At 33.3% G+C, this 18,892-nt stretch overlaps 2 protein-coding genes across 2 annotated transcripts; both read left to right on the top strand.

Annotated features, from left to right (window-relative positions):
* The first annotated feature begins 3,315 nt into the window (after positions 1 to 3,315).
* On the top strand, positions 3,316 to 4,504 carry LOC108327644 (strigolactone esterase D14-like). The gene is given in 3 exon segments (XM_052873922.1): positions 3,316 to 3,731; positions 3,880 to 4,224; positions 4,226 to 4,504. Coding segments are annotated over 3 exon segments (813 nt in total). The 5' UTR covers positions 3,316 to 3,351; the 3' UTR covers positions 4,314 to 4,504.
* A 2,354-nt stretch (positions 4,505 to 6,858) lies between these two features.
* LOC108328947 (serine/threonine-protein phosphatase PP2A catalytic subunit) lies at positions 6,859 to 18,861 on the top strand. The gene is made up of 11 exons (XM_017562864.2): positions 6,859 to 7,103; positions 8,226 to 8,282; positions 8,632 to 8,715; positions 9,027 to 9,098; positions 16,101 to 16,172; positions 16,374 to 16,414; positions 16,999 to 17,065; positions 17,695 to 17,886; positions 18,000 to 18,089; positions 18,181 to 18,288; positions 18,376 to 18,861. Exons 1-11 carry the CDS (start codon positions 7,011 to 7,013, stop codon positions 18,439 to 18,441), a joined length of 942 nt encoding a protein of 313 aa, XP_017418353.1. The 5' UTR covers positions 6,859 to 7,010; the 3' UTR covers positions 18,442 to 18,861.
* The last annotated feature ends 31 nt before the right edge of the window (positions 18,862 to 18,892 follow it).

The raw sequence follows: 18,892 nt of genomic DNA, 5'->3' as shown, positions 1-18,892 counted from the left end.
TATTGAAAGTTAACAAAGATGCATAATTATTTGAAATGTTAAGTGTCATGTTAAATAAATAAGGTTAAAAAAATGATATTATATATATATATATATATCTATATATATATATATCTATATATATATATATCTATATATATATATATCTATATATATATATATATATATATATATATATATATAAAATCTATGCGTAGATAGAATCTCCTGTAAGTTTGGAGATGTTGTCTTATAACTATTTAAACAAGTTTAGTTGAGTAATTGAAACTAGTCTTGGTATGTTTTGTTAATTTGACAAATGCATTTTTGCTGTTAGATCAAATTGGGTATAAAATGACTTTTTTTTATTAATCTGATTTAGTATGTATTGTTAAGGTTATTTTATATGATTCAATGATAAATAGATGTTAAAATGATTGTGCTTGATTGAGTTGATCTTTTGTTTGAACGAGAGAATTAAAATATGAACACTTGAGTAAATTGGTACAAATTCTAATATTTTAAAAATTATTTTGAACCAAAGCATTAAGGGAAAAGTACCAAATTGAGCCATTGAACATGGCAAATTCTCTCAATCATAACATGTTTTTTCGATACAGAGTGTTAGTTTCCTTGTGCAAGCTTAGGAGAAATTTAGCTCCAGGCTTTGAGCGCCTTGAGCACTAGTTTTATGAAGAGCATTGTCATTGAGAACAATTTCAATGGTTGTTCTAATTTTCTCCTTAACTGTTTTTGGTGGTTTTAATGGTTGATAATATTCATGTTCATGGATTTAATATATATAATGTGAAAATGTTATTATGGGCTTGTTATTGAATATGAGAATGTATGAGTTTAGTATAATTCTAGGAATCTTGTGGGAAAATTCTAATAGTGACATTCATTATGTATGCATTAATGTATATAATCAAGTAAGGAGGTATATTCTTGTACTTTAATAACCATTCACACTTAAATAGAGTATAATGTTTTATGTGGTGAATAGTATCAAGAGGTTCTAGTCTATTGGCTTTGTTTGGCATAATGTGTAAAGGAGATTAACCTTGTGTGTGAAATTCATTGATAATAATTTTGCATAGTAGTAGAGATAATCACAAGTGCACGCCTCCAATGAGTCTGATGTTAATATATGTATCCATATAATTTAATTTAGAATATCTTACTTATGTGCATATTCTTATATTGTGTCTATCTATGCTTAAATTGTATCTATAACATGACTTATTTGGTATTAGATAACTCTTTTGTACATTAGCTTACCTTTTCGTGTGTTTTAAGTATTTGTGTGTTTGTTTATCACTTTTGCAATGATCACTACTAGTGTAAAGATATAGGCGATAATACACCTTTGGAAGAAGATGGCTATGCTATTTTGTAACTTTTTTTTGTTGACAGTGATTCTTATGTACAGAAGTTTTTAAAAAACTTTAGACAACATTAGTTTTTTATAAATCATTTGAAAGAATTTAACTTTGTTTAATTTTTTAATATATATTTATTATTATGATTATTGTATTAAGATAACTGCATTGATATTATATATATTTTAATTATCTATTTTTGCATTATTAATTTTATAATATTTTATTTCATAATTTATATTATTAAACAAGATGTTATGTTCATCTTTGCGATCGCTAACTATACATATCATAAATTTGTAAAGATTAAATTTGCAATTTATTTATTAAATCAGTAATCAATTAATACACTTATTGAAAAATTTGAAGGAGATAAAATACATATTAAAGTGTCTGAACTATTTAAATATAACATTACTTGAAATTAAGTCAATTTTACTAAACGTACTATAATAACAATATATGAATATACTTTCTGAAATATTAATTAACATTTAGTTTTATAATAGCTTATTAAATGTAAATAAAAAGCATTCTATAATTTTTTTAAAACATTAAGAAAAATCACCAAAAAAATTGCGATTCTTTTTTTATTGCTAGATAGATTGTTCGTAATTAATATGAAAATCTGCAAATTCTGTGAAGTGGTTGTGATGGCTGAGCAACCTTTTCCTTTTTTGCCAATATCTTGGACTTTGAATTTGAAGGGATTCATTCATGCTGTGCTCTAAATCATTCATTCATATGGATAAATATTTGTGTCATTTGTCAACATTTTTAATGCAATGATATCTCTGTTCAAAAGGAGTTAAATAAATTGGATACAATACAGAAACTAATGAATGGAAATAAAAAATAAATAAAATTTATAAGTTTTAATTAAGGATAATACAGAGAAAAAAGAAAAATAGAATTATGAATAAAAATATGTAAAAAAAAATAGTGTTTTACTGTAAAATTGATACGATTTATTTTAATGTATTCGTACAACTAAAAACAAGAAAAAATAGTTTAATTGTTGTGAAATTTTAAATGAGATAGATTAGGCATATTTACCCATAAGTTATATGAGTTGTCATATAACATAGCTGCACCACTAATGTTTATGATTTTTTTATATGCTACTCAATTTTTTTTCTTTTATTGTTAATTGTTTGAGTCTAATACCAAATATCACTTGAAAAAAAAATTAACTGAGGTGGATTCAAAAGATTTACCACCAATATAATATATAAGTTATTATATAAAAAATCTGACGTCAGTTTTAATACAAAATATTTATAAGTCTTTTTTCCTTATATAATAAATTACTTTTTATTTTTATTTAACATGAAACTTTAAAACTAATACTTGAATTTAACAATCATATTTTCTGCATAGTTTATTTATTATGACAGTTATTTGTTGACTGAAATAACAATTTTAAAGGATTAAAATATTATTTTCAAACTAAACACACTTTTAATGTCTAATTTCTTTGAAGAAGAAACGTTTGTAGATCCGATGTCAAAGTGGGATACCAAAACTATCTTATTTCTATTAAGATCAATTGGTGACTGTATATTAGTTGGATTGAACTAAAGAATATTATATCTAACTTTGTAATAATAGTAGGTATTGAAACTCTCTCATCCATTAGATATTAATTAATACCAATTTATAATATATAAATAATATAAATTTTATTTCTCAAATAAATTAAATTTAAAATCTACTTCTGATATAAGAGTTATTTGTTAGAATCTTTCTCCCAAAAATAACAAAACTATTGAAATTAATGTGAAAAGGATGCGCGAGCAAAGTCATCCGTCTCATAATTATATAAAGTTGCTTAGTTGTATAGAAAGTGACGTGCATAATACTGTCAATTGAGCACTTTTTCGAACTATTTTTTCCCATTTTTTTTCTATAAGGTTGTCTTATATATTTAGCCTCCAGACAACCATGTCTCTATTAATTTCTTCCTTAACTGTTCCATTGCTAAACAAACATGGGAACAGTGTGCCGAGGCATAGTCGATGCTCTAAATGCTAATCTCAGTGGAAATGGCACTCAAACTTTGGTTCTGGCTCACGGATTTGGCACAGACCAAACTGTGTGGCATTATCTTATTCCCTTCCTTGCATGCTACTTCAAGATCCTACTTTTCGATTTGCCTTTCACCCCAAATGCAAGTTCTTCCCTTTATAATCCAAACAAGTATTCAACTTTCGATGCATATGCTGATGACTTGGTGTGCCTTCTCGATCAGCTCAATTTGAAGAAAACTATTTACGTCGGCCATTCCATGTCAGCCATGATTGGAGCCTTAGCTGCAACAAAGAGACCACAACTCTTTCAACATCTAGTCCTCCTAGGTGCTTCTCCAAGGTAGTTTCTCTCCTGCTTTTTCTTTCAATAACAATTTTTTTATTCAGTGAATTTTTCCAGAAAAACCAATTTTTCTGATAAATTTCAGTTAAGTTTCGAAAATAGTATGCCAAATATCTTTTTTCCGTTTTGTTGAAACTTTGTTTAGGTATCTGAACGAAGAAGGGTACAAAGGAGGCTTCACTGCATCAGAACTGCAGACAATCTTTGAATCAATGCAAAAGAACTTTTCAGGTTGGGCACACGGATTCGCTCCATACGCTATCAGCGCAAACGATCCTTCTGCAGTAGCAGAATTTGAAGAGAGTCTGCTAAGAATGAAACCAGAAGTTGCACTGAGTGTGGCTAAAACAGTGTTTCTAAGTGACCTCAGATGGGTTCTGTCACGAGTTCGTGTGCCTCATTGCACCATAATTCATACCAGAAAAGACCCTATTGTTCCTGTAAATGTTTCTTTCTACATGAACAAAAAACTGGGCACTCCTTCCAAACTCAATTCTAGAAGTACCAGGTCATTTTCCTCAGTTGACAGCTTCTACTTTGTTGCTGCAAGTTCTTAAGGATACACTCTCTCTCAAGTGACATAAAAGTCTGATATATGATTTCGATACCTAATATTAAAAAGTTAACAAAATATGATAATAGAATAATCCTATTAATTAGGGAACATGGAGTCTCTAGCAGTTTAGTTATTTATTATTACTACAATTTATTGTCATTTCTTTTTATTTCTTCTTAAAATACCTTTAATTAAAATATTATGTTGTAGTCTTATTCTGTTGTCACTTTTTTATATCTTCAAATTCTAATTAATAATAAAAAAGTTAGATGTAAGTATACAATTAACTGCAACTGTTCGATTAATAGATGCCGTGTTACTTTATGTTATTTATAATTGTTATTTATTAGCTCGTTTTTTAATATTGAATGTATTTTTTAACTTAAATTAGATGACTTGTTTTTCAGAATGAAAGGATGAAAAAAATACTATAATTTGATAAATATATGTACAATTTATTTATATTAAAGAGAAAAATAGAATAAAATAAAGTTGATTAAAAGTTGACTCACTTTTTCGGTCTTTGAATAAATTTAATTTTAAGTTAATTCGATTAGTAAATAAAACGTTTAAGAAAATCAACTGATAATTCAAAATAGGAAGGTGGAAGAAGAAACTGACAACTACTAAATAGAGTGAGTAAAAAAAAAATAATACTGGGTTTTGTTCTGACTATTCCCACGCTCATAATATTGATATATCTCTGTTTGGCATCTCAGAACGACATTCCTATGTTTCACAGAAAAAGTTAATAAGCCAGATTAATCTTAGATTTTTTAACTATAAAAATATATAACCTCATTTTAATATATATATATATATATATATATATATATATATATATAATATTTTTATTATTAATTAGTTTTAAATTAAATATAAATTACTTACACTAAAAAGTAACTACATGGTACTGTAATTCACATGCGTTGTCTGTCCGAAATTTTGGCCTCTTAAAAAAAGGGGCAATACTAAATAATTAAGGAAGGAAGGAGATAGGCATAGCCTACTTATTCTCAGCACAACAAAATAAACTAAACTTTTAATTTTATTTAATGAAATCTCTACATTTAATAATTTAAATTGTTTATAATAAATACTGGATTGTAGGCTAACTAAGTACTTTTGTTAATTTAAGTTGCCTGTACGAGAATTTAATAACTTTAACATAGATTAATACAGTAATTAACTAATTTAGAGGTGATTTATTAAAGTTATAGAATACTACTAATTAATAAAAAAAACTTCATCAATACAATTTTAAAACAATTATTATAATTTTTTTAAAATTATCATAAATAATCATCTAAGATCAAACAATTACATAAACTAGATTCATATTTTCTAAGCATAACTTTGTTTTCATGATTATTCCTCTTATATTCTTATATCATTGGTATTAAGTTCAACCATTGAATATATAACTTAAGAAATATATTTATTTTTAATTTATATTAAAGATGGTTGTACCTTTTTATTTTTGCTTAACAAAAAAATTTACTTAATTTCTTTTTAATAAAATACAAAGAGATAAATATGTTTCTAATTTGTAAACTTAAAATAAAATTGAAATTTATTATTATTTTAAATTTTATTCCACTTTTATTTTAATAAATATATTATTTTATCGTCATTTAATAAGTAAAAATAATAATATTATTAAGTTATTGAGACTTATCAAAATTTAAGAAAATAAATTATAATTTTGCATTCAAATTTAGAAGATACAAACATATTTAATCTAATAATTAAATGTTTTACTATCAACTTTTACGTTAAAATATCACATAATACTTTTCTTTTGAAATAATTAATAATTATAAAAATTACAAATCATTATTATTCTTGCATTTGATCAAGTTTATATACTTTCAATTTAGTTTCAACACGTCATTGAATTAATTTTTATTATATTTCAATAATATAATCGTCTTGATTTAAATATATGACAACAAGATATAAATAATTATTGATTAAGGATTTTCTAATAATGCAATTTATGTTATTATCGTTTAATATATTAATTGGAATATGTTGACCATACATAATTTTTATATTATTTTCTAATCAATAAAAAAAATTATCTCCATTACGAAAATATTTTTTTTTATATTTTTAAACTATTTAAGTTTCATTAACCACTTTTTTCATAAATAATTTTGATCTAATAATTATTGGAATTATATAAAAGTAACTAATATATATATATATATATATATATATATATTTTGTAATATTTCGTAAAGTCATTTTAGAATAAATACTTAAACATATTTTCTAAAACAAGTTTATACCTTTAAATTAAATATGATATATTACAAGAACTATATGATAATAAATTTGTTGGCTTTATAGAAATTTTAAAAAATGCTACTTATTTATTAGACAGTTTTTAAAATTTAATAATAAAATATAAGTGAATTGTTGAAAAAAATTACCAATATTGAAATTAAATAATATAAAAATAAACTTCGTTTTAAGTAGAAAAAGCACAACGTGGCCGTTCGTGATTGGGAGGGGTGAAGTCCTTCTCTCCACAGGTAAATTGAGAAAGAAAAAGATCTGAAAAAGAAAAAGAAAAAAGGGATTGTTGGACACCGTGCAAATCAAGCATTTAGTTGTTTGTTATTTCACGCGCCCTCTCTCTTCGTTTGGACCTTCTCTTGCTCACTCACTGCAACGGCGCCGGAGATTCGTCGCTCCTATTCTCCACCGCCGCGATGGGCGCCAATTCCATGCTCTCCGAATCCTCTCACGATGTCGACGATCAGATCTCCCAGCTAATGCAGTGCAAGCCACTCTCCGAGCAACAGGTTCCTTTCCATTCCTTCGATCTGTCTCATTTACCTACAAAAACGCCACTCACGTATTCAAATTTCCTTGATTTGTATACTTGTTACCTTTTCACGCTCAATAGGAGGGCTGTTAACAGCGCGTGTGTTGATTTCACGTCAGATGCCATGATTCGTTACGTTTTGATGCGATGTGGGACGATTAGGAGATTAGTGGTGTTTGTTCACTGGAAAACGATTTTCGGATTTGGAATCTGCTTTTAGGCGTTTTAGCATGTTGTTAACGAGTTTCGTTTGCTGAAGATTATTCGGTGTCCTCTTACAGGGTATATGGATGTTTTGTTAGGCGTTTGGAGGCTAGCCATAGCTAAAACGTATATGTACTTGAAACTGTTTGACACTAAAAATTTGTTTTTAAGTGAACTGTTGCTACTTACCTAATATAACGTTAGGTAAATTCAAGAAGAACAAAACTTAGACAGTTATTTTTGTGCAATTAGGGCTGTTCTCTAGTTAGAATTGAAGTTTCATCTTGATGATGAGTATGACAACGGTTTGCTTTATAGGTCACCGTAGGTTATCAGAGTGAAATTTCAGTAATGATTATACAACAATACCAAAGACACCTACGGTAATGTACTTGTCCCTTTTTTAATAGAGTAGCATGTTGGTGAGGGATTTTTAAAGAGAGACATGGCTCTGTTGGCATGCTAATGGAATGAGTGTTGGCTTGCTATGGCTTTTTGTTTCGAATGAAACTTAACACTGATTACGGTTGAAGTATTAGATTAATGGAAAGGAATGCTGGTGCTTGATGCATTGTATAGGTATTACTTTAATGGTATTTTCTAGATTGTCTGTCTTTTGCAGCAAGATTGTTTCATTTTTCTTTCCTTACAAAGGATCTTATCTCACTAAGTTTGTTAACTGTACTGAGATAGTAAAATTGCTGGATTTGATTGCTACCTGAGTGAGGTGTGTTAGGAAAGGTTTTGCCATCATTTCATTATATCTTGTTTTAAGCAGTCGTGTCCTTCTTTGGGGAACTATCTCAATTTTCAACTACTTCTTGTGGTATTATTGCACTGGGGGAAATAGATATAAAATAAGAAATAATGATTGTGTTTTCTGCTCTGCCTGTAGGTCAGAGTTTTATGTGAGAAGGCCAAGGAGATTTTAATGGATGAAAGTAATGTTCAGGTGCAACCCTATCTTCCCGTCTTTTAACTTATGTCTTCATTTACAATGATGTCATTTTCTATTTCTTATTTCTTAAACGTTGATTTGCATGTATTTTTTAAGTCATAAATGAGCTATTGAAGTTTGTTATTTTCAGTTTTATGATTTTCTTCCTGTGTGTGGGTTCGTCCATTCATTCATCTGATGTCATTTCTATTTTAATGCCTGTTTCTGGAGGAGGATCTAATTTTCTTGTCTTGTATAGATGTTTTACGTCACTGTATTTCTGTGCACCTGTTAATTACTAGTTTATTGTGTTATAGAGAGAGAACACTAATTATTTTTTGTGTATGCCTCTCCTGTATTGCAGCCTGTTAAAAGCCCGGTGACAATTTGTGGCGATATTCATGGGCAGTTTCATGATCTTGCTGAACTGTTTCGAATTGGAGGGAAGGTATAATTTCTGACTATAAATTTGGTTCTGTTTTCAATCTTCTGTTTCAGCTGGGGAATGTCTTAAATAAACTAATTGAGACCTGTCAAAGAAAAAGCTTTTGAAGATTGAAGTGCATCAGAGGTATAGAAGAGTAAATTGTAAAATTCAGGAACTACAATTAACTCCTTTGTGGCCCTATTACTTTGTTAAAAGTTCCGTAACATTTTAATTTTTGAAATGCATTGTGGATATATTTTTGTCAGCTTCTGGATAGTATATTTTGCCGATTATTTAGGCATGGATTCTAAATATACCTGTTTTGTTTACAGTGTCCAGACACTAACTACTTGTTTATGGGTGATTATGTGGACCGCGGTTACTATTCAGTTGAGACTGTAACTGTAAGTACAACCAAGATAAACTTGTTTGTTTTTCTTAACTTTTGGATGGTTAATTTTATTGAAAATTTGGTATTCACTCTTTATCCCCAAGCCTCTCTGTGGGGTAGTCATTTTTTTAATTCATGCACTAGGTTGGGAATTTTGTTCTCGTGTGGTATTCAATGAAGTTTGGATAGCTCTTTCTATATAATGTTGAAAACAGAAAATGAAACTATTCCCAAATAGCTAATAGTTCAGGGTTTAGAATGTGCGGCAAAGGCACCTGATAATTGAGTAGCAAATGTTTTTCAACATGTCAGTATTTAGAAGGCTCACTAAGATGAAAGGTGAATTATATGTGTTCAATATGGTAAAAAACTATGTGGGATTAATCTCTCATTGTGTTGAATATATACATAGAATATTGTATTTATAATAAAAGAAATATGAACTAAATTCAAAATATAAATAAGAAATAATAACAAACTAACTTAAGATAAAAGATAAAGATATGATATCTAATAATCTAATATATATAACACTCTCCGCAAGTTGATGCATACAAATCGTATGTACCAAACTTGTTACAAATATAGTTAATTTTCGCTCCCCATAAAAACTTAGTGAAAATATTTGTTTTTGCACTCGAGTGATACCAAATTGTTAATAATTTACAAAGACAATATAGAAGATGACATACCAACCTAGAAGACACTTGAGATTAAAACTGAGAAAATATATTCTTGAGGGCTTCACAGATCCCTTCATTATCTTCTATATATATTGAAAACACAAGAGTACATGGAACATCAAGAGTCTGCACTAGACCTCTAGGTACAGAACTAGGTACGACTCATTAATGGTTTAGCAGACAAGTCTTAATGATGATATATAATAGTAATTATTCTAACACTCCCCCTCAAGCTGGAGCATACAGATTGTATGTACCAAGCTTGGAACAAATAAACTCAATCCGAGGTCCCCTTAATGACTTAGTCAACACATCTGCGAGTTGGTCATTTGATCCAACAAACTCGGTACATATTTCTTTTGACAATAACTTTTCCCGAACAAAATGACAATCAATTTCTATATGTTTAGTTCTCTTGTGAAACACTGGATTTGATGCATTGTGAAGAGCAACTTGGTTACCACAATACATCTTCATACTCTAGATGTCACAGAAGCTAAGCTCTTGAAGGAACTGCTTCACCCATATAAGTTCACATGTTAGTGACGCCATTGCCCTATATTCAGCTTCAGCGGTTGATCGAGCCACTACATTCAGTTTCTTACTTTTCCATGAGATAATGTTTCCTCCAAGGAAAACACAATATCCAGTAGTAGATCGTCTATCAATAGGAGAACCTGCCCAATCGGCATCACAATATCCTGATACCTGAAGGCTTCCTTTTCCTTCATATAACAGCCCTTGCCCGAGAGCCTTTTTGACATACCTTAGAATGTGAATGATAGCATTCCAATGGCCAACACATGGAGCTTGCATGAACTGACTAACCACTCCAACTGCAAAATATAGATCCGGCCTTGTAATAATGAGATAGATTAGTTTTCCAACTAGCCTCCTATATCTCTCCGGGTCGGAGAATAACTCACCTTCTTCTGTTGTTAATTTTTGATTTGGGTCCATAGGAGTGTCAACCGGTCTACAATCAATCATGCCTGTTTCTTGCAAAATATCCAGAGCATACTTCCTTCCTTTGGGAGATTACAACTCCATCTTTTGACTGAGCTACTTCAATGCCTAAGAAGTATTTGAGGCTTCCAAGATCCTTGGTTTGGAAATGTCTACACAAGTACTCCTTCAATTGAGATATTCCAGCAGTATCATTTCCTGTAATGACTATATCATCAACATATACTATTAAGTAAACACATTTCCCGAGAGACGAATGATAATAAAAGACTGAATGATCTGCTTCACTGCATTTTAGCCCAAATTTTTGAACAATGGAGCTTAATTTTCCAAACCAAGCATGTGGTGATTGCTTGAGCCCATATAGAGATCGGTGCAATTTGCAAACCATACCAGACTCCCCCTGAGCAACAAACCCAGGAGGTTGCTCCATATAAACTTCTTCCTCAAGATCACCATGGAGATAGGCATTTTTGATATCCAATTGATGAAGTGGCTAATGACGAATTGCTGCCATTGCGAAGAAAAGACGAATGGTAGTCATCTTGGCCACGGGAGAAAAGGTGTCACAATAATCAAGGCCATAAACCTGAGTGTATCCTTTTGCAACTAGTCAGGCTTTTAGCCTATCAATGTCACCATTAGGGCCGACTTTAATTGCATATATCCATCGACAACCAACAGCCTTTTTGCCCGGGGGAAGTGGCACAAGCTCCCAAGTATTACTGTGGTCAAGAGCCTGCATTTCTGCAATCATGGCTTGTCGCCATACAGGATGATCAAGTGCTTCTTTCACATTTTTGGGTATAACCACAGAAGATAGTGAGGATAAAAGGGAATAAAAGGAGGGCGACAATCTGTGATAGCTAAGAAAATTATAAATGAGATGAGGGTTTCGAGTGGAACGAGTACCTTTTCTGAGAGCAATGGGCCAACCAGAATCATCTTCACCAGGAGGCGTGGCAGGAGGCGGTGAGGGAGAAGAATCTGAAGGAGGAGATCCACCATTTTCTGGAAGAGGACTACCCATCGGGGTACTGTATTGGAAGATATCAATATGTGGAGAGGAAGGTTCGGGAGGACCTTGAGCATGACTTGGATTGACTGAGACATTGGAGATATTGGACTCAACCACTGGAAGAGGAAGGACCTGTTGGAGGATATGAACATCTTGAATAGATGGAGAGAAGAAAGGTGTTTGTTCAAAGAATGTAACATAGGCAGACATGTAGTACTTCTTGGTTTCAGGAGAGTAACACCGGTACCCTTTTTGAAGCCGAGAATAGCCTAAAAAGACACATTTGATCGCACGAGCGGAGAGCTTGTCTAGCCCCGGAGACATGTCGTGAACAAAACATACACAACCAAAAACTCGAGGAGGGGTGTGTAAGAGAGGATCATTGGGAAAGAGAATGGAGAAAGGGACTTTATTATTGAGAGAGGAGGGCATCCTATTAATAAGAAAACATGCAGTTAAGATGGCATCCCCCAGTGATGAACAGGAATATGGGCACCAAGCAAAAGGGTACGAGCAGTTTTAACCAAGTGTTTATTTTTTCTTTCGGCTATACCATTTTGCTGGGGTGTATGAGGACAAGTGGACTGATGCAAAATACCATGGGAGCTAAGGATTGCAGACAAAGTGGATGAGAAATACTCTTTAGCATTATCACTTCTTAAGATTTTAATTACTTGACCAAATTGGTTCTTGATTTCATTCAAAAAGGATGTGAAGATGGGTAATAATTCAGAGCGATCTTTCATTAGATAAACCCAAGTACATCTAGAATACTCATCAATAAATGTAACAAAATACCTAAAACCAAAAGAAGAGACGCGACTAGGTCTCAAGACATCAGAATGAATAATAGAAAAACTAGAATTACACATTGATTGAGACCTTTTAGGAAAGACAGATCTAACATGTTTTCCTAGTTGACAAGACTCACATTCTAAAGTCTGAAGACCACTAAGTTCAGGACACATCTTTTTTAACTTTGATAGGTGAGGATGGCCAAATCGGTCATGTAACACTTTAGGGGGAAGAGTTGCAACACAGGATACCCGTGGACGAGATCTAAAATGGTATAAACCTCTAGCTTCATATCCTTCTCCAATCTGTCTCCCCGAGCCACACTCCTGTATAACAAAAGATTTTGAATCAAAAGTTATTGAACAATGTAACATTTTGGTTAATTGACTTAAGGAAATTAAATTGAATGGACAGTTAAGGGACAAAAAGAACAGATTTCAGAGTTAGAGAGGGAGACAGGGAGACTTGACCGACTCCCTTTGAACAAGTTTTAGAGCCATTTGCAAGGGTAATGAAATGAGGTTTTTCTTGGAGGGAAAGGGTTGAGAACAATGAGGTATTACCAGAGATGTGATCAGAAGCATCTGAGTCAATTACCCATGAATTTTGACCTTCCATGGATTGAGAAATGCAAGCTGTGGATGTACTTGGGGATTGAGATGATTGTGCCAAGCTGTTAGACTTTAATCGCGGATACTCTTGATACTCTTCCTCAGTGAACTTGGAGTTGGAAGTGGGAGTTTCAGCCTTAGAGATATTGGCTGTTTTTGAAGGAAAACCATGCAAGGAGTAGCAGTTTTCTTGGGTATGACCCACCCTCTTACAGTAAGTGCACTGTGGACGTCCCCGACCTCCACGTCCTCCTCCTCTAGTGCCACGTCCTCCTCTTCCTCGCGTGGCAACCATGACAGATGGTTCCATTGTTTCATGAGCTTCCTGAGATTGAGGCACTGGAACACGAAGAAGACGTGTGGTCAAGGCTTCCAAGGAAGGGACCTCATGACTTGTCAGAAGCTGATCTCTGATATGATTCAAATCTGGATGTAAAGCACGTAGGATCATCACCATATAATACTTTTCAAGCTTCTTCTTGATGTCTTCCGAAGATTCCACTTCCAAGAACATTCTCAACTCTTCCACAACTGCTTGGGCTTCAGTCATGAAGGAGACCATATCATGGTCTGTCATTTTGAGACATGCAAGCTTATTTGCTGTATCATAGAGACGTTGAATATCATTAGCATAAATGCTTTGAGCTTTCTTCCAAAAAGAGTGACACGTTTTGAAGGCTCTAAGAGATATCAAAAGTCGGGGTTCCACAGATTGCCACAATAGGGCACACAATTGGAAATCTGCTTGTTTCCATTGTTCAACTTTTTCAGAAGGTACTTGGCTTACATCCTGCTCAAGGTGGTCATAATGTCCTTGACCGAGGAACCACATTTCCACGGCAGCAGACCAAGACAGATAATTCTTTCAATTTAGCTTTTCGGAAGTAATTGAGGGACTTCCAGAGAAAGAAAGAACACTTCCAGACGCCATTCTTGATAAAAATAGGAGAAGGAAAAGCGCGACAGTGAGGAACTAGAAAACCCTAAGGGTTTCTTACAGTTTTCTTCAAGGGGAGCTTCTGGACTTCACTGAAGTAAGGTTTTGAGGGTCAGAACAAAGAGAGGAGGCTCAGGCGACAGCTATGGAGGTGTCACGGTGACTTTTCGACGGGCAGAGGGCGGTGCGTGAACAGTACGCACCTGTTCGCAGCGCACAAAGAAGCTGCGCGTGGTGGAGCGTGGAGGAGAATCAGACTCCGGCATCGATGGGGGTGGTCGTCGCGTGAAGAGACGAATCAGATCCAGTGGTCGCCGGACGAAACAGTGACGGCGGACGGCGGTGAACAGCGGTGGACAGATGCGAGAGCGCAGAGAACCAAGTTGAAGAGCTTCAAACTGCAATTGACAGCTGCAGATAGTGACAAGACAACCGCGGACAACGACAAAGGGCACCGGACAGATGCGAACAACAATGACAATGCTGGTGGACAACCCAGGACAGAAACCAGAGCAGGATGAACCTGCTCTGATACCAACTTGAGATTAAAATTGAGAAAATATATTCTTGAGGGCTTCACAGATCCCTCTCATTATCTTCTATATATATTGAAAACACAAGAGTACATGGAACATCAAGAGTCTGCACTAGACCTCTAGGTACGACTCATTAGTGGTCTAGCAGACAAGCCTTAATGATGATATATAACAGTAATTATTCTAACAAAGACTCTCCCTGAGCAACAAACTCGAAAGGTTGTTTCATATAAATCTCTTGCAAATTACCGTTGAGGAACACATGGTTGACATTTAGTTGATAAAGAGACCATTGTTGAAGAGCCGCCGTGACTATAAATAAACTAACAAAAATCATCTTTGTCATTGGAGAAAAAGTATATATGGACGACACACCAGTGACAGAAGAGACCGCAGCGAAAGAAGCCATGGACCAACAGGAGAGAGAAAAACCCTAAAAATCTAAGATTCTCCAAGCACAAATCTTGAAAGAGGAGAAAGAGGCGAGCTCAGCTCTTTGAATAGTTGCCCGAGAGGAGATGGGACGCACAACCACGCGCGGCAGAAAAGGGAGCAGATATGCAATTTCGAGAGACGCGTGAGAGCACGTAGAAGCTACGTTGTAGGAGTCGTTGATGGTACGATGATCGCCTGGCCGAGACAATCGAAACTGATGCTCTGGTGACGGTGGCGAGCGGTGGCTATAACTACAACGATGGCGGTGGTTTTAGTGGGCAAGGGCGATGAAATTTTTTCCTAAAAGAACCAGGCTCTAGATACCATGTTCAATATAGTAAAAAACTACATATGAGATTAGTCTCTCATTGGGATGAATATACATACAAGTATTGTATTTATAATAAAAGAAATATGGGCTAAATCCAAAATACAAATAAGAAATAATAAAACAAACTACTTACAAATAAAAGATAAAGATAAGTTATCTAATAGTCTAATATATCTAACAATATGCATTAAAATTGTATAAAGTTTGCATTATTCTAAAATCATTTTTCAGGATTAGTTTTTTCAACTTGTGAATAACATATTAAGTAGTTTCACATACAATTTTAGGCATTGTAGTGGTTTTGAAAAAGGTCATATTTTGATGAAATCTCAAACCTGCAACTAATACATGCGGTTGAATTTCTTACAGTAGATGTTTCGGGATTCATCTTCTAACTTTACTGATTTTGACATTTGTTGATAGTTGTAGCAACATAAGAATTTTCTGAATCTTGATATTTCATCTAGTAACTTTCTTTTCAGTTATTAGAAAGAGGCTCACTTGTTTACAGCATTCAAGAGTTTCTCCATGTTTACTTATGTAGTCATGCTGTGATAATTTTAGATCACGTAATTTTCCTTTTAAGTTGGGATGCAGAGTGAGATGAAGTTACATTGATATTTACTTTTGTTTGATATTGTTGTTTCTAATTCATTTTTATTGACAGTGTATGTTAGACATGCTAATTAGTTATTCTATACAGCTCCTTGTGGCACTGAAAGTGCGGTATCCTCAGCGGATTACTATTCTTAGAGGGAACCATGAGAGCCGTCAGGTTTGTGCTTGAACTCTTTCCAAACTAAAATAACTTTTTTGATCTCGTAGTTATTTGTGAATGGCACAGAAATTAGCTAGGCTTGTATATTTGATGATAAATTGTTTCTAAACTTTTTTATCTGTGATTGAAGACTTGTATGGGCGTTTGATGTTCATTATCTGTTGAACTAATTTTTCCTTCTATCGGTGGTTAATGCAGATTACTCAAGTGTATGGATTTTATGATGAATGCCTTCGAAAGTGAGTTTTCAACACCTTCATTATAGGTTCTATGGAGCAAAAGTTACAAACATGAGATATTTTTATCTAGAGAAAGATTTGTTTGTGTACGATCTTTTAGTTGATTCAATTTTACTACTTTTACCATGATGGAGTCACTCAGATTTCATTTTGGATGACAACCGTACAGGAATTCTTTTTCGTTTCCCTGCAATAGGCTCTTTTTGAATACCAACTTGAGAACTTGTTTAACTAGTTTCTTGTTAGTTTAATGTACTGAATTGTAATTCTGGGATGAGCATCTGAATCTTGCTGTTGATTTGGTGTCATGTAACTTGTTAAGCTGTAATTTTTATGTTAATTCTGTTTTACATATTGATGGATGTGTGACAATGGGGCATCTGATTACCTTAGTACGTAGTGGTGATGTGATAGTGGTTGTTTGGTATAAGATATCATATTGATGGCTAATGTGCTATGTTCTTGTTAACATTGGTAATGAGAGAACAGAATAAGATACTTCGCTTCTAGCTTATATACAATATGATTTCGTGTTTCTTTTTTCACTTTCGTGACAGTTACTGTTTTTTATTATTTATGTGCAGGTATGGTAATGCTAATGTTTGGAAGACCTTTACAGATCTTTTTGATTTTTTCCCATTGACAGCGTTGGTTAGTATTCTTTTCCCTACCCTGTTGAAAATTTAAAACTTGGGGGAATTTTTTGAATGCATTGCATCATTTTTTTGTGATATCATAGATGTTAGTATTTGCCTTTTTATCAAAAGGTTCAAAGAACTCAGATGTCCACTTGTTTTACATGTGACATTTATCTTTAAACATGGCATGGCTGCTTCCTCAAGAAGTTAAAATCAACGTTATGCTAACATTGCTCCTTATATTGTCATGTCGTGCGCCTTATCTGAGCTGTACTTTTCTCACAACCAATAGACTTTCCTACATTGGTGTACAAAATGTTTCAATTTTCGTGGGATATTATATGAAGTGATAAGTTTTTTAACAAATACATGTAGTTGGTGAAGCATAAATGCGATAATATTATATTTCTAGATATGCAAGTTTTTTAACCCTGTTTCCGTCAAAAGATCTTTCTAATTTTCAAAACTAGACATGATTATCTAGTAATTTCTCTCAACGGATATAATTTGTCTTTATTACGCTCTAAAATGTAGACTGACTATTGAACAACTCTCATTTAGCTGAGATTAGACATTGTTACTTAAAATTTTAGTTGGAGGCTTTTGATCATCCGGGTGCTATTTTAATATATTTCCTTCCAGGTTGAATCAGAAATATTCTGCTTGCATGGTGGACTTTCACCTTCAATTGAGACCCTTGATAACATACGGAACTTTGATCGTGTTCAAGAAGTTCCTCATGAAGGCCCCATGTGTGATCTATTGTGGTCTGACCCAGATGACAGATGCGGCTGGGGAATTTCTCCTCGAGGTGCTGGATATACTTTTGGCCAGGTAAACATAGCTTTATTTTCGTACTCTACATTATTGAATTTCTTACTTTGAAGCATTTAGAGATCTATTATTATTATTTTGATTTTTATTCGAATTGACATTATTTCTTTCAGGATATATCAGAACAATTTAATCACACAAACAGCCTCAAGTTGATTGCTAGAGCTCATCAGCTGGTTATGGATGGATTTAACTGGGCTCATGTAATTGTTGTTCTGATGTATTCCCTTCCATTTGCTCTTTTTAGAATTATAGGTGTAAAATCTTGGATGTGCATTGTTTATTTTGGAACAGGAACAAAAGGTGGTTACCATTTTTAGTGCGCCAAACTACTGTTACCGATGTGGGAACATGGCTTCCATATTGGAGGTTGATGACTGCAAGGGACACACATTTATTCAGGTCTTTTTCGGCCATTCAAAATATAATTTATGTGGTGACATATTGTGAACTTAGTCTTGACCGTTGGATTGTCTGAATTTCTTGCAGTTTGAACCTGCGCCTAGGAGAGGAGAACCTGATGTGACTCGTAGAACGCCTGATTATTTCTTATAAGGTAGCTGTTGAATGTCATACCGGTATATCATTGTTACCTCTACTGCACTAATTTCAGGTAGTTGCGCGCTTCCTCATCATGAGATTGCTGTAAGCATTTATCTCCATTGATATACACATCCGTCCGTTTGGGGTTGTCCAAAGACTGCTTTGATGTATAATAGGCAGGTAACTTTCCACTGATCTGTTACACTCGAGAACTTGCTGGGGCACCTTGTCTGGATACGTCGCCAAGATGATGACTATGTCAGAATTCATATTGTTCCAGCAAAAATGTGGATATTTTTTGTTTGTTTTCCCCTCTTTATTTTTTTTTTTTTTCATGTTCAGTAACTCTAATTCAAGGCTTTACAGGCTATATGACTGGACTTTTTTTGTCTCGTGGATGTTTTTGCTAAGTTCTATCATTTTTCAGTTTAAGTTGCATGATAGTGATTCAGTTTTGTTCTTA

This window comes from Vigna angularis, chromosome 2 (genome assembly GCF_016808095.1).
Source record: "Vigna angularis cultivar LongXiaoDou No.4 chromosome 2, ASM1680809v1, whole genome shotgun sequence".
Classification (NCBI taxonomy): domain Eukaryota; kingdom Viridiplantae; phylum Streptophyta; class Magnoliopsida; order Fabales; family Fabaceae; genus Vigna; species Vigna angularis.
This window is presented reverse-complemented; position numbering and strand designations above follow the sequence as displayed.

Bases quoted from the DNA above. Each gene is read 5' to 3' on its own strand.
- LOC108328947 (XM_017562864.2), top strand. From the start codon at position 7,011: ATGGGCGCCAATTCCATGCTCTCCGAATCCTCTCACGATGTCGACGAT. The intron at 17,887-17,999 runs GTAAACATAGCT...TATTTCTTTCAG, and splicing joins CTGGATATACTTTTGGCCAG to GATATATCAGAACAATTTAA. The intron at 18,289-18,375 runs GTCTTTTTCGGC...AATTTCTTGCAG, and splicing joins AGGGACACACATTTATTCAG to TTTGAACCTGCGCCTAGGAG.